The sequence below is a fragment of the Procambarus clarkii genome, chromosome 59 (genome assembly GCF_040958095.1).
Source record: "Procambarus clarkii isolate CNS0578487 chromosome 59, FALCON_Pclarkii_2.0, whole genome shotgun sequence".
NCBI lineage: Eukaryota > Metazoa > Arthropoda > Malacostraca > Decapoda > Cambaridae > Procambarus > Procambarus clarkii.
In genome coordinates this window covers 29,771,849-29,786,140 of record NC_091208.1, presented here as the reverse complement: position 1 = coordinate 29,786,140, position 14,292 = coordinate 29,771,849, and the positions used below count along the sequence as shown (strand labels likewise).

At 51.1% G+C, this 14,292-nt stretch overlaps 1 protein-coding gene across 1 annotated transcript in view; it reads right to left on the bottom strand.

Moving 5' to 3' along the window:
- LOC123768323 (NMDA receptor 2) overlaps positions 1–14,292 on the bottom strand; it is a gene marked incomplete in the record, with an annotated part of 194,619 nt that overhangs the window by 137,065 nt on the left and 43,262 nt on the right. Inside the window, 2 exon segments of the mRNA XM_069307190.1 lie at positions 257–340; positions 3,494–3,642. Coding sequence (XP_069163291.1) covers positions 257–340; positions 3,494–3,642 — 233 coding nt within the window.

Genomic DNA, 14,292 nt, shown 5'->3' with positions numbered 1-14,292 from the left:
AGTAATTCACTCATCATGGGTAACTTATCCAGCTTCGCAGAAGGAATGAGGAAGCGTGAGTAATTCACTCATCATGGGTAACTTATCCAGCTTCGCAGAAGGAATGAGGAACCGTGAGTAATTCACTCATCATGGGTAACTTATCCAGCTTCGCAGAAGGAATGAGGAAGCGTGAGTAATTCACTCATCATGGGTAACTTATCCAGCTTCAGAAGAGGGTGGGGAAGGGTGAGTGACTCAAGCATGGGTAACTTACCCAGCATGCCGACGGGGAACTCCTGCGGGGCCTCGGCCAGGGTCTGTATCACACTCTGAGTGACGATCCACAAGTAGTTGGTGCCTGTTGGAGACAACAGCCTCGTTAGTGACCCTTCTCACCACACCTGGTGTGTGGTGTGTGGTGTGTGTGTGGTGTGTGTGGTGTATGGTGTGTGTGTGGTGTGTGGTGTATGGTGTGTGGTGTGTGGTGTGTGGTGTGTGTGTGTGTGTGGTGTATGGTGTGTGGTGTATGGTGTATGGTGTGTGGTGTGTGTGTGTGTGTGTGGTGTATGTGTGGTGTATGGTGTGTGGTGTGTGGTGTGTGTGTGTGTGTGGTGTGTGTGTGGTGTATGGTGTGTGGTGTGTGGTGTGTGGTGTATGGTGTGTGGTGTGTGTGTGGTGTGTGGTGTATGGTGTGTGGTGTATGGTGTGTGGTGTGTGTGTGGTGTGTGTGTGGTGTATGGTGTGTGGTGTGTGGTGTGTGGTGTGTGTGTGGTGTGTGTGGTGTGTGGTGTATGGTGTGTGGTGTATATTGTATGGTGTGTGGTGTGTGGTGTGTGGTGTATGGTGTGTGTGTGTGTGTGGTGTATGGTGTGTGGTGTATGGTGTGTGGTGTGTGGTGTGTGGTGTATGGTGTGTGGTGTGTGGTGTATGGTGTGTGTGTGGTGTGTGTGTGGTGTGTGGTGTGTGGTGTATGGTGTGTGGTGTGTGGTGTGTGGTGTATGGTGTGTGGTGTGTGGTGTGTGGTGTATGGTGTGTGTGTGGTGTGTGGTGTGTGGTGTGTGTGTGGTGTGTGGTGTGTGGTGTGTGTGTGGTGTGTGGTGTGTGGTGTGTGTGTGTGTGTGTGGTGTGTGTGTGGTGTGTGGTGTGTGGTGTATGGTGTGTGGTGTGTGGTGTGTGGTGTGTGTGTGGTGTGTGGTGTGTGGTGTGTGTGTGGTGTGTGGTGTGTGGTGTGTGTGTGGTGTGTGGTGTGTGGTGTGTGTGTGTGTGTGGTGTGTGTGTGGTGTATGGTGTGTGGTGTATGGTGTGTGGTGTGTGGTGTGTGGTGTGTGGTGTGTGGTGTATGGTGTGTGGTGTATGGTGTATGGTGTGTGGTGTGTGGTGTATGGTGTATGGTGTGTGGTGTGTGGTGTATGGTGTGTGGTGTATGGTGTGTGGTGTATGGTGTGTGGTGTGTGTGTGTGTGTGGTGTATGGTGTGTGGTGTGTGGTGTGTGTGTGTGTGTGGTGTGTGTGGTGTATGGTGTGTGGTGTATGGTGTGTGGTGTATGGTGTATGGTGTGTGGTGTGTGGTGTGTAGTGTGTGTGGTGTGTGGTGTGTGTGTGGTGTGTGGTGTATGGTGTGTGGTGTATGGTGTGTGGTGTATGGTGTGTGTGTGGTGTGTGGTGTATGGTGTGTGGTGTGTGGTGTGTGGTGTATGGTGTGTGGTGTATGGTGTGTGTGGTGTGTGGTGTATGGTGTGTGGTGTGTGTGTGGTGTATGGTGTGTGGTGTATGGTGTGTGGTGTGTGGTGTGTGGTGTGTGGTGTATGGTGTGTGGTGTGTGGTGTGTGGTGTATGGTGTGTGGTGTGTGGTGTATGGTGTGTGGTGTGTGGTGTGTGGTGTGTGGTGTATGGTGTGTGGTGTGTGGTGTATGGTGTGTGGTGTATGGTGTGTGTGTGGTGTGTGGTGTATGGTGTGTGGTGTATGGTGTGTGGTGTATGGTGTATGGTGTATGGTGTGTGGTGTGTGGTGTGTGGTGTATGGTGTGTGGTGTGTGGTGTATGGTGTGTGATGTATGGTGTGTGGTGTGTGCTGTGTGGTGTGTGGTGTGTGCTGTGTGCTGTGTGGTGTATGGTGTGTGGTGTATGATGTGTGGTGTATGGTGTGTGTGGTGTATGGTGTGTGGTGTATGCTGTGTGCTGTGTGGTGTATGGTGTGTGGTGTATGGTGTGTGGTGTGTGGTGTATGGTGTGTGCTGTGTGGTGTATGGTGTGTGGTGTATGCTGTGTGGTGTATGGTGTGTGGTGTGTGGTGTGTGTGGTGTGTGGTGTGTGGTGTGTAGTGGTGTGTGGTGTATGGTGTGTGGTGTATGGTGTGTGGTGTGTGGTGTGTGGTGTATGATGTGTGGTGTGTAGTGTCTGTGGTGTGTAGTGTGTGTGGTGTGTGGTGTATGGTGTGTGGTGTGTGGTGTGTGGTGTATGGTGTGTGGTGTATGGTGTGTGGTGTATGGTGTATGATGTGTGGTGTGTGGTGTATGGTGTGTGGTGTATGGTGTGTAGTGTCTGTGGTGTGTAGGTGTGTGGTGTAGTGGTGTATGGTGTGTGGTGTGTGGTGTATGGTGTGTGGTGTATGGTGTATGATGTGTGTGTGTAGTGTATGGTGTGTGGTGTATGGTGTAGTGGTGTGGTGGTATGATGTGGTGTGTGGTGTATGTATGTGGTGTATGTGTGTGGTGTATGGTGTTATGTATGGTGTGGTGTATGGTGTGTGGTGTATGATGTGGTGTATGTGGTGTGTCGTGTGGTGTATGGTATGGTGTTGGTGTTATGTATGGTGTGGTGTATTGTGTGGTGTGTGGTGTGGTGTATGGTATGGTGTATGGTATGGTGTATGGTGTGGTGTATGGTGTGGTGTATGGTGCGTATAGTGTGGTGTGAGGTGTGGTGAACCTACACCACACACGACCATCAGGAAAGCAAATATCAAGTGAAGGGCAGGGAAGGTGGTGAAGGGCAGGGAAGGTGGTGAAGGGTAGGGAAGGTGGTGAAGGGCAGGGAAGGTGGTGAAGGGTAGGGAAGGTGGTGAAGGGCAGGGAAGGTGGTGAAGGGTAGGGAAGGTGGTGAAGGGTAGGGAAGGTGGTGAAGGGCAGGGAAGGTGGTGAAGGGTAGGGAAGGTGGTGAAGGGTAGGGAAGGTGGTGAAGGGTAGGGAAGGTGGTGAAGGGTAGGGAAGCTGGTGAAGGGCAGGGAAGGTGGTGAAGGGCAGGGAAGGTGGTGAAGGGCAGGGAAGGTGGTGAAGGGTAGGGAAGGTGGTGAAGGGTTGGGAAGGTGGTGAAGGGTAGGGAAGCTGGTGAAGGGTAGGGAAGGTGGTGAAGGGTAGGGAAGGTGGTGAAGGGCAGGGAAGGTGGTGAAGGGCAGGGAAGGTGGTGAAGGGTAGGGAAGGTGGTGAAGGGTAGGGAAAGTGATGAAGCTTCTATATATCTTCTATATATGAAGCGTATATCATATAAGGGGGGAAGGATAGAGGAGGACTCACCTGTGAGACCAAGCTTGGTGGCCCGGGACAGGATGACAGCGGCTTCCGAGCGCGTGGAGTACAGGAAGAGTATTCTGGCCTCTGAGCTGACCAGCTCCATCAGGTCAGTGTCCACGTTGCTGACCCTGACAGTGTTGGTCATGCTGAACCTGTGGAGGAGTCCCTTCATCAGCACTCTCAGTGGTGGCGTGATGAATATGATGAGTACAGGTGGTGGGGTGATGAACATGATGAGTACAGGTGGTGGGGTTGATGAACATGATGAGTACAGGTGGTGGGGGTGATGAACATGATGAGTACAGGTGGTGGGGGTGATGAATATAATGAGTACAGGTGGTGAGGGTGATGAATATAATGAGTACAGGTGGTGGGGTTGATGAACATGATGAGTACAGGTGGTGGCGTGATGAATATGATGAGTACAGGTGGTGGGGGTGATGAACATGATGAGTACAGGTGGTGGCGTGATGAATATGATGAGTACAGGTGGTGGGGGTGATGAACATGGTGAGTACAGGTGGTGGGGGTGATGAACATGTTGAGTACAGGTGGTGGGGGTGATGAACATGTTGAGTACAGGTGGTGGCGTGATGAATATGATGAGTACAGGTGGTGAGGTGATGAACATGATGAGAACAGGTGGTGGGGTGATGAACATGTTGAGTACAGGTGGTGAGGGTGATGAACATGTTGAGTACAGGTGGTGGGGTGATGAACATGATGAGTACAGGTGGTGGGGTGATGAACATGATGAGTACAGGTGGTGGGGTGATGAACATGATGAGAACAGGTGGTGGGGGTGATGAACATGATGAGAACAGGTGGTGGGGGTGATGAACATGATGAGAACAGGTGGTGGGGTGATGAACATGTTGAGTACAGGTGGTGAGGGTGATGAACATGTTGAGTACAGGTGGTGGGGTGATGAACATGATGAGTACAGGTGGTGGGGTGATGAACATGGTGAGTACAGGTGGTGGGGTGATGAACATGATGAGAACAGGTGGTGGGGGTGATGAACATGATGAGTACAGGTGGTGGGGTGATGAACATGATGAGAACAGGTGGTGGGGGTGATGAACATGATGAGAACAGGTGGTGGGGGTGAAGAACATGATGAGAACAGGTGGTGGGGGTGATGAACATGATGAGAACAGGTGGTGGGGTGATGAACATGATGAGTACAGGTGGTGGGGGTGATGAACATGATGAGAACAGGTGGTGGGGGTGATGAACATGAGAACAGGTGGTGGGGTGATGAACATGATGAGTACAGGTGGTGGGGGTGATGAACATGATGAGTACAGGTGGTGGGGTGATGAACATGGTGAGTACAGGTGGTGGGGTGATGAACATGATGAGAACAGGTGGTGGGGGTGATGAACATGATGAGTAGGGTCGAGTTTTGGCTCTTGGGCCCCGCCTCTCAAGTCTCAACCCTTACAATAAAAATCTCATTTTCTGTTGCTCTAATCAGCTGGCATAGTAAACATTCAAAAGGACTGAGAGGAGATGCTTTTCCACCCACAGGGTGGCCTGTTTGGAGACCGGGCCGCGGGGCTGTTCATCCCCGGAAGTTACACAAAATAGGTAGGGTTATAAACATATGGAACCGCCTACCCGCCGAAGCCGTAAATGCCAACACTCAGTTAACCTTTAAAGTACAACGGGAAAAGATCATCAAATGGGAAATGAGGGAACCTTCGACAAGCCGCCGGCTTCCTGTCCCCGCCGCGACCACTAGTGTTAGTGGCTATCAGGTAAACTCAGGTAAACTAGGTTTGGTTAAGCACAGTTAGGCTAGGATTAGGTTAGGTTAGGGAAAGGTTTAGGAGTGGGTTAGGTTAGGGTAAGGCAGGAATAGGTTAGGTTACGTAAGGTTAGAATTAGATAGGTTATGTTAGCTAAGAATTAGGTAAGGTTAAGCAAGGTTAGATTAGGATTAGGTTAGGCAGGATTTGACTTCATTAGGTTAGGTTAGGTTACAATTATGTAGGTTAGGTTAAGCTAATTAATGGTTGGATTTGGATTGGTTTAGGCTAGGTTAAACTATGATTAGGTTTGGTTAAACTAGGATTAGGTTTGGTTAAACTATGATTAGGTTTGGTTAAACTAGGATTAGGTTTGGTTAAACTAGGATTAGGTTAGGTTACATTAAGCTAGGTTAGTTAGGAAAGGCTTAGGCTAGGTTTAGATTACATCAGGTTAGGCTTGGATACAGAGAGGTTAGGTCACGATATGAATAGGTTAGGCTAGGAATAGGTTAGGCTAGGAATAGGTTAGGATAGTATTAGGTTAGGATATTATTAGGTTAGATTAAGTCTAAGTTAGGTTATCTTAGGTTAGAATATAATTAGGTTAAGTTAGAATATGATTAGGTTAGAACATGATTAGGTTAGGTTAGAATATGATTAGGTTAGGTTAGAATATGATTAGGTTAGATTAGAAAATGATTAGGTTAAGTTAGACTAGGAAATGTGTAGTTGTGGGTCAAGTGTTCAGCCAGGTTATTGTGACATATCTGCATTTTATGGAAAATTGACGTCCTATGTCGGGTAGGTTTCCACCGGCGCCGGGAATCGAACCCCGGACCACAGGACAACGTATCCAGCGTGCTGTTCCCTCAGCCACCAGCGCCCTGTGTGTGTACTCACCTATTTGTACTCACCTATTTGTGCTTGCGGGGGTTGAGCTTTGGCTCTTTGGTCCCGCCTCTCAACTGTCAATCAACTGGTGTACAGGTTCCTGAGTTGTGGTTGTGTGTGTGGTTGGTTGGTGTGTGTGTGTGTGTGTGTGTGTGTGTGTGTGTGTGTGTGTGTGTGTGTGTGTGTGTGTCTGTGTGTGTGTGTCTGTGTGTGTGTGTCTGTGTGTGTGTGTGTGTGTGTCTGTGTCTGTGTGTGTGTGTGTGCGTGTGTGTGTGTGTGTGTGTGTGTGTGTGTGTGTGTGTGTGTGTCTGTGTGTGTGTGTCTGTGTGTGTCTGTGTGTGTGTGTGTGTGTGTGTGTGTGTGTGTGTGTGTGTGTGTGTGTGTGTGTGTGTGTGTGTGTGTGTGTTTTATATTCCCCAATACAAAGTTACAGGCAATGAAAAATCATCACCACCACAATGGTTCTGGCTCACATTGGTATCTTTGAGCATAAATTGCTTCCCTATACGATTCCACACATTTCTGTGCGTGCGTGCTGGAGTACACACACACACACACGCGTGGGGTAGAGGTGGAGGCAGGCCAGCCACTACTCTCCCTCTCAACATCAAACAAAACTCAAATGGTAAAGCTATTTCTCACTTTCCTTGCCTGGACGACTGGGAGATTTTCCCGCCACGGTCAGTATTATACACCCAGTTGTGTCTGGATCAACACTGCCTCGGCAACCCTGAGGTCGTGGCTGTTGGACGTGGTTGTGACCGAGGCTGTTGGACGTGGTTGTGGCCGTGGCTGTTGGACGTGATTGTGGCCGTGGCTGTTGGACGTGGTTGTGACCGAGGCTGTTGGACGTGGTTGTGGCCGTGGCTGTTGGACGTGATTGTGGCCGTGGCTGTTGGACGTGGTTGTGACCGAGGCTGTTGGACGTGGTTGTGGCCGTGGCTGTTGGACGTGGTTGTGACCGAGGCTGTTGGACGTGGTTGTGACCGAGGCTGTTGGACGTGATTGTGGCCGTGGCTGTTGGACGAGGTTGTGGCCGAGGCTGTTGGACGTGGTTGTGGCTGTTGGACGTGGTTGTGGCCGTGGCTGTTGGACGTAGTTGTGGCTGTTGGACGTGGTTGTGACCGAGGCTGTTGGACGTGATTGTGGCCGTGGCTGTTGGACGTGGTTGTGACCGTGGCTGTTGGACGTGGTTGTGACCGAGGCTGCTGGACGTGGTTGTGACCGTGGCTGTTGGACGTGGTTGTGACCGTGGCTGTTGGACTTGGTTGTGGCTGTTGGACGTGGTTGTGGCTGTTGGACGTGGTTGTGGCTGTTGGACGTGGCTGTGGCCGTGGCTGTTGGACGTGGTTGTGGCTGTTGGACGTGGTTGTGGCTGTTGGACGTGGTTGTGACCGAGGCTGTTGGACGTGGTTGTGACCGAGGCTGTTGGACGTGGTTGTGACCGAGGCTGTTGGACGTGGTTGTGACCGAGGCTGTTGGACGTGGTTGTGACCGAGGCTGTTGGACGTGGTTGTGGCCGTGGCTGTTGGACGTGGTTGTGACCGTGGCTAGTGGACGTGGTTGTGGCCGTGGCTGTTGGACGTGGTTGTGGCCGTGGCTGGTGGACGTGGTTGTGGCCGTGGTTGTGGCTGTTGGACGTGGATGTGACCGTGGCTGTTGGACGTGGATGTGACCGTGGCTGTTGGACGTGGTTGTGACTGTGGCTGTTGGACGTGGTTGTGACCGTGGCTGTTGGACGTGGTTGTGACCGTGGCTGTTGGACGTGGCTGTTGGACGTGGTTGTGACCGCGGCTGTTGGACGTGGTTGTGATCGAGGCTGTTGGACGTGGTTGTGACCGTGGCTGTTGGACGTGATTGTGACCGTGGCTGTTGGACGTGGTTGTGACTGTTGGACGTGGTTGTGACCGTGGCTGTTGGACGTGATTGTGACCGTGGCTGTTGGACGTGATTGTGACTGTTGGACGTGGTTGTGACCGTGGCTGTTGGACGTGACCGAGGCTGTTGGACGTGGTTGTTATCGTGGCTGTTGGACGTGGTTGTGACCCTGGCTGTTGGACGTGACCGAGGCTGTTGGACGTGGTTGTGACCCTTGCTGTTGGACGTGACCGAGGCTGTTGGACGTGGTTGTGACCGTGGCTGTTGGACGTGACCGTGGCTGTTGGACGTGGTTGTGACCGAGGCTGTTGGACGTGGATGTGACCGTGGCTGTTGGACGTGGATGTGACCGTGGCTGTTGGACGTGGTTGTGACTGTGGCTGTTGGACGTGGTTGTGACCGTGGCTGTTGGACGTGGTTGTGACCGTGGCTGTTGGACGTGGTTGTGACCGCGGCTGTTGGACGTGGTTGTGACCGCGGCTGTTGGACGTGGTTGTGGCTGTTGGACGTGGTTGTGATCGAGGCTGTTGGACGTGGTTGTGACCGTGGCTGTTGGACGTGATTGTGACCGTGGCTGTTGGACGTGGTTGTGACTGTTGGACGTGGTTGTGACCGTGGCTGTTGGACGTGGTTGTGACTGTTGGACGTGGTTGTGACCGTGGCTGTTGGACGTGACCGAGGCTGTTGGACGTGGTTGTTATCGTGGCTGTTGGACGTGGTTGTGACCCTGGCTGTTGGACGTGACCGAGGCTGTTGGACGTGGTTGTGACCCTTGCTGTTGGACGTGACCGAGGCTGTTGGACGTGGTTGTGACCGTGGCTGTTGGACGTGACCGTGGCTGGACGTGGTTGTGACCGTGGCTGTTGGACGTGGTTGTGACCGTGGCTGTGACCGTGGCTGTTGGACGTGGTTGTGACCGTGGCTGTTGGACGTGGTTGTGACCGTAGCTGTTGGACGTGGTTGTGACCGTGGCTGTTGGACGTGGTTGTGACCGTGGCTGTTGGACGTGGATGTGGCTGTTGGACGTGGTTGTGACCGTGACTGTTGGACGTGGTTGTGACCGTGACTGTTGGACGTGGTTGTGACCGTGCCTGATGGACGTGGTTGTAACCGTGGCTGTTGGACGTGGTTGTGACCGTGGCTGTTGGACGTGGTTGTAACCGTGGCTGATGGACGTGGTTGTAACCGTGCCTGTTGGACGTGGTTGTAACCGTGGCTGTTGGACGTGGTTGTAACCGTGGCTGATGGACGTGGTTGTGACCCTGGCTGTTGGACGTGGTTGTAACCGTGGCTGTTGGACGTGACCGTGGCTACAGGCTAACCTGTTTAAACCTGCTTTATTGACCGCCACGAACCATCACCAGGGGACAGGAAGCCTGCTAATTAGAACATCAAAACCAGTTCAGGTTCAAGAGATCAACAACTCCGTGGAACGCAAAGAGCTTCGAACTGGGGCCAGTTAGCCCTTTGCTGAGTGATGCCAATTATAATTTGGATTATATTTAGAGCAGGAGCAATTTGTGGATTCGCCATGAAATAGTTATTAAACATTAATCACGACAGGATAGTCGAGGTGCCTTTGACTGTCCTGAGTATCTAAGTCAGTCACAGCCTTGTCAGTCAATGTTGACACACTAATCAACACAACGGAATATGTAAACATATACGAAGAGAGGCAAGAGTAGTGTGATATCAAAATGTGGCAGGAGGTGTCCGTAGTGTGATATCAAAATGTGGCAGGAGGTGTCCGTAGTGTGATATCGAAATGTGGCAGGAGGTGTCCGTAGTGTGATATCAAAATGTGGCAGGAGGTGTCCGTAGTGTGATATCGAAATGTGGCAGGAGGTGTCCGTAGTGTGATATCAAAATGTGGCAGGAGGTGTCCGTAGTGTGATATCAAAATGTGGCAAGAGGTGTCCGTAGTGTGATATCGAAATGTGGCGGGACGTGTCCGTAGAGTAGTGTGATATCGAAATGTGGCGGGACGTGTCCGTAGAGTAGTGTGATATCGAAATGTGGCGGGACGTGTCCGTAGTGTGATATCGAAATGTGGCGGGACGTGTCCGTAGAGTAGTTTGATATCAAAATGTGGCGAGACGTGTCCGTAGAGTAGTGTGATATCGAAATGTGGCGGGACGTGTCCGTAGTGTGATATCGAAATGTGGCGGGACGTGTCCGTAGAGTAGTGTGATATCGAAATGTGGCGGGACGTGTCCGTAGAGTAGTTTGATATCAAAATGTGGCGGGACGTGTCCGTAGAGTAGTTTGATATCAAAATGTGGCAGGACGTGCCCGTAGATTAGTTTGATATCAAAATGTGGCGGGACGTGCCCGTAGATTAGTTTGATATCAAAATGTGGCGGGACGTGCCCGTAGATTAGTTTGATATCAAAATGTGGCGGGACGTGTCCGTAGAGTAGTTTGATATCAAAATGTGGCGGGACATGTCCGTAGATTAGTTTGATATCAAAATGTGGCGGGACGTGCCCGTAAATTAGTTTGATATCAAAATGTGGCGGGACGTGTCCGTAGAGTAGTTTGATATCAAAATGTGGCGGGACGTGTCTGTAGATTAGTTTGATATCAAAATGTGGCGGGACGTGTCCGTAGAGTAGTTTGATATCAAAATGTGGCGGGACGTGTCCGTAGAGTAGTTTGATATCAAAATGTGGCGGGACGTGTCCGTAGAGTAGTGTGATATCAAAATGTGGCGGGATGTGTCCGTAGAGTAATTCACAAGCTGACCCCTAAACCCTCCATACACAGGAGAGCCACGTCTGTTCCCTGGAAACACAAACCGTAACTGTCTCTATTTTCCGCTTGTTACAACTTGTAATAAAGTTGTTACATCTTGGCTTAACGTGTTTATGACGTATTAGAACGTTGTTACAACTTGCTATATTGGTTGTTATATCTGGTTAGGTGTTAAAACTTGTTTGAACTTTGTGCCAATATCGTAGTTTCGGTGTGTTTGGGGGGTAATGATTTTTTATTTGATACTCAATTACCAGGACCTCCTTGCTATATGTGGTCAGCACGAGACATGTAGCAACCCGTTCTCGCAAATTTAATAAGTCAATATTGACTTATTAGTTGCGTGCATAGGTGACATACTAAACATAATAGTTTCCCTTGAAAAGCTTCATAGAAAACACCGACCTTACCTAACCTACTTAGTATGTTAAAATAAGCATCTTATAGCTTCGTAATTACAATTGTTACTTAACCTATTATAGGTATAGGTTAGGTTAGGTTAGGTTAGGTAAGGTCGGTGTTTTCTATGAAGCTTTTCAAGGGAAACTATTATGTTAAGTATGTCACCTATGCACATATTTAATAAGTCAATATTGACTTATTAAATTTGCGAGAACGGGTTGCATGTAGAGTACATCGTGTAGAGGGGATTGGATCATCTTGTGATGTATTTCAGATTATGCAAAGTTCCTTGTGCAGTTGTCGTGAATATTGGGGACTGTATTCTCTACTTCTTCAGCAGCCCCTCTACAATTAGAGATTGATGTACGGTCTCACGTAATATAAGTTAGTGAGACACTGCCATATTTCCTGCCTTAAGCTAGCGACGTAAGGGAGAAGCACTATAGTATAGTCCCGTCTCATCTTATACGTAATGGACATGGTTCATCACACACTATAACACACATCCCAGCAACACACATCCCAGCAGACACTGCAACACACATCCCAGCAGACTCTGCAACGCACATCCCAGCAGACTCTGTTACACACATCCCAGCAGACTCTGCAACACACATCCCAGCAGACTCTGCAACACACATCCCAGCAGACTCTGCAACACACATTCCAGCAGACACTGCAACACACATCCCAGCAGACTCTGCAACACACATCCCAGCAGACTCTGCAACACACATATCCCAGCAGACTCTGTTACACACATCCCAGCAGACTCTGCAACACACATCCCAGCAGACTCTGCAACACACACCCCAGCAGACACTGCAACACACATCCCAGCAGACACTGCACCACACATCTCAGCAGACTCTGCAACGCACATCCCAGCAGACTCTGCAACGCACATCCCAGCAGACTCTGCAACACACATTCCAGCAGACACTGCAACACACACCCCAGCAGACTCTGCAACACACATCCCAGCAGACACTGCACCACTATCCCATCAGACTCTGTTACACACATCCCAGCAGACTCTGCAACACACATCCCAGTAGACACTGCACCACACATCCCAGCAGACTCTGCAACACACATCCCAGCAGACTCTGCAACACACACCCCAGCAGACTCTGTAACACACACCCCAGCAGACTCTGCAACACACATCCCAGCAGACACTGCAACACACATCCAACGCGACCCAACACACAACAGCACCACCCCAGCAGACTCTGTAACACACACCCAGCAGACTCTGCAACACACATCCCAGCAGACTCTGCAACACACATCCCCAGCAGACTCTGCAACACACACCCCAGCAGACTCTGCAACACCACCCCAGCAGACTCTGCAACACACCCCCGCAGACTCTGTAACACACATCCCAGCAGACTCTGCAACACACATCCCAGCAGACACTGCACCACACATGTCAGCAGACTCTGCAACACCATCCCAGCAGACACTGCACCACACATGTCAGCAGACTCTGCAACACACACCCCAGCAGACTCTGTAACACACATCCCAGCAGACTCTGCAACGTACATCCCAGCAGACTCTGCAACACACACCCAGCAGACACTGCAACACACACCCCAGCAGACTCTGCACACACATCCCAGCAGACACTGCACCACACATCCCAGCAGACTCTGTTACACACATCCCAGCAGACTCTGCAACACACATCCCAGCAGACACTGCACCACACATCCAGCAGACTCTGCAACACACATCGAGCAGACTCTGCAACACACACCCCAGCAGACTCTGTAACACACACCCCAGCACTCTGCAACACACATCCCAGCAGACACTGCAACACACACCCCAGCAGACTCTGCAACACACACCCCAGCAGACTCTGTAACACACATCCCAGCAGACTCTGCAACACACATCCCAGCAGACTCTGCAACACACACCCCAGCAGACTCTGCAACACACACACCCAGCAGCAGACTCTGCAACACACACCCCAGCAGACTCTGCAACACACATCCCAGCAGACACTGCACCACACATGTCAGCAGACTCTGCAACACACATCCCAGCAGACACTGCACCACACATGTCAGCAGACTCTGCAACACACACCCCAGCAGACTCTGTACACACATCCCAGCAGACTCTGCAACACACACCCCAGCAGACTCTGCAACACACACCCCAGCAGACTCTGTAACACACATCCCAGCAGACTCTGCAACACACATCCCAGCAGACACTGCACCACACATGTCAGCAGACTCTGTAACACACATCCCAGCAGACACTGCACCACACATCCCAGCAGACACTGCACCACACATCCCAGCAGACACTGCAACACACTTCCCAGCAGACACTGCAACACACATCCCAGCAGACACTGCACCACACATGTCAGCAGACTCTGCACCACACATCCCAGCAGACCTGCACCACACATGTCAGCAGACTCTGCACCACACATGTCAGCAGACTCTGCAACACACATCCCAGCAGACTCTGCAACACACATCCCAACAGACACTGCAACACACTTCCCAGCAGACACTGCAACACACATCCCAGCAGACACTGCAACACACTTCCCAGCAGACACTGCAACACACTTCCCAGCAGACTCTGCAACACACATCCCAGCAGACTCTGCAACACACATCCCAGCAGACTCTGCAACACACATCCCAGCAGACTCTGCAACACACATCCCAGCAGACTCTGCAACACACATCCCAGCAGACTCTGCAACCACTTCCCAGCAGACTCTGCAACACACATCCCAGCAGACACTGCAACACACATCCCAGCAGACTCTGCAACACACTTCCCAGCAGACTCTGCAACACACATCCCAGCAGACTCTGCAACACACATCCCAGCAGACTCTGCAACACACATCCAGCAGACTCTGCAACACACATCCCAGCAGACTCTGCAACACACATCCCAGCAGACTCTGCAACACACATCCCAGCAGACTCTGCAACACACATCCCAGCAGACACTGCAACACACATCCCAGCAGACTCTGCAACACACATCCCAGCAGACTCTGCAACACACATCCCAGCAGACTCTGCAACACACTTCCCAGCAGACTCTGCAACACACATCCCAGCAGAC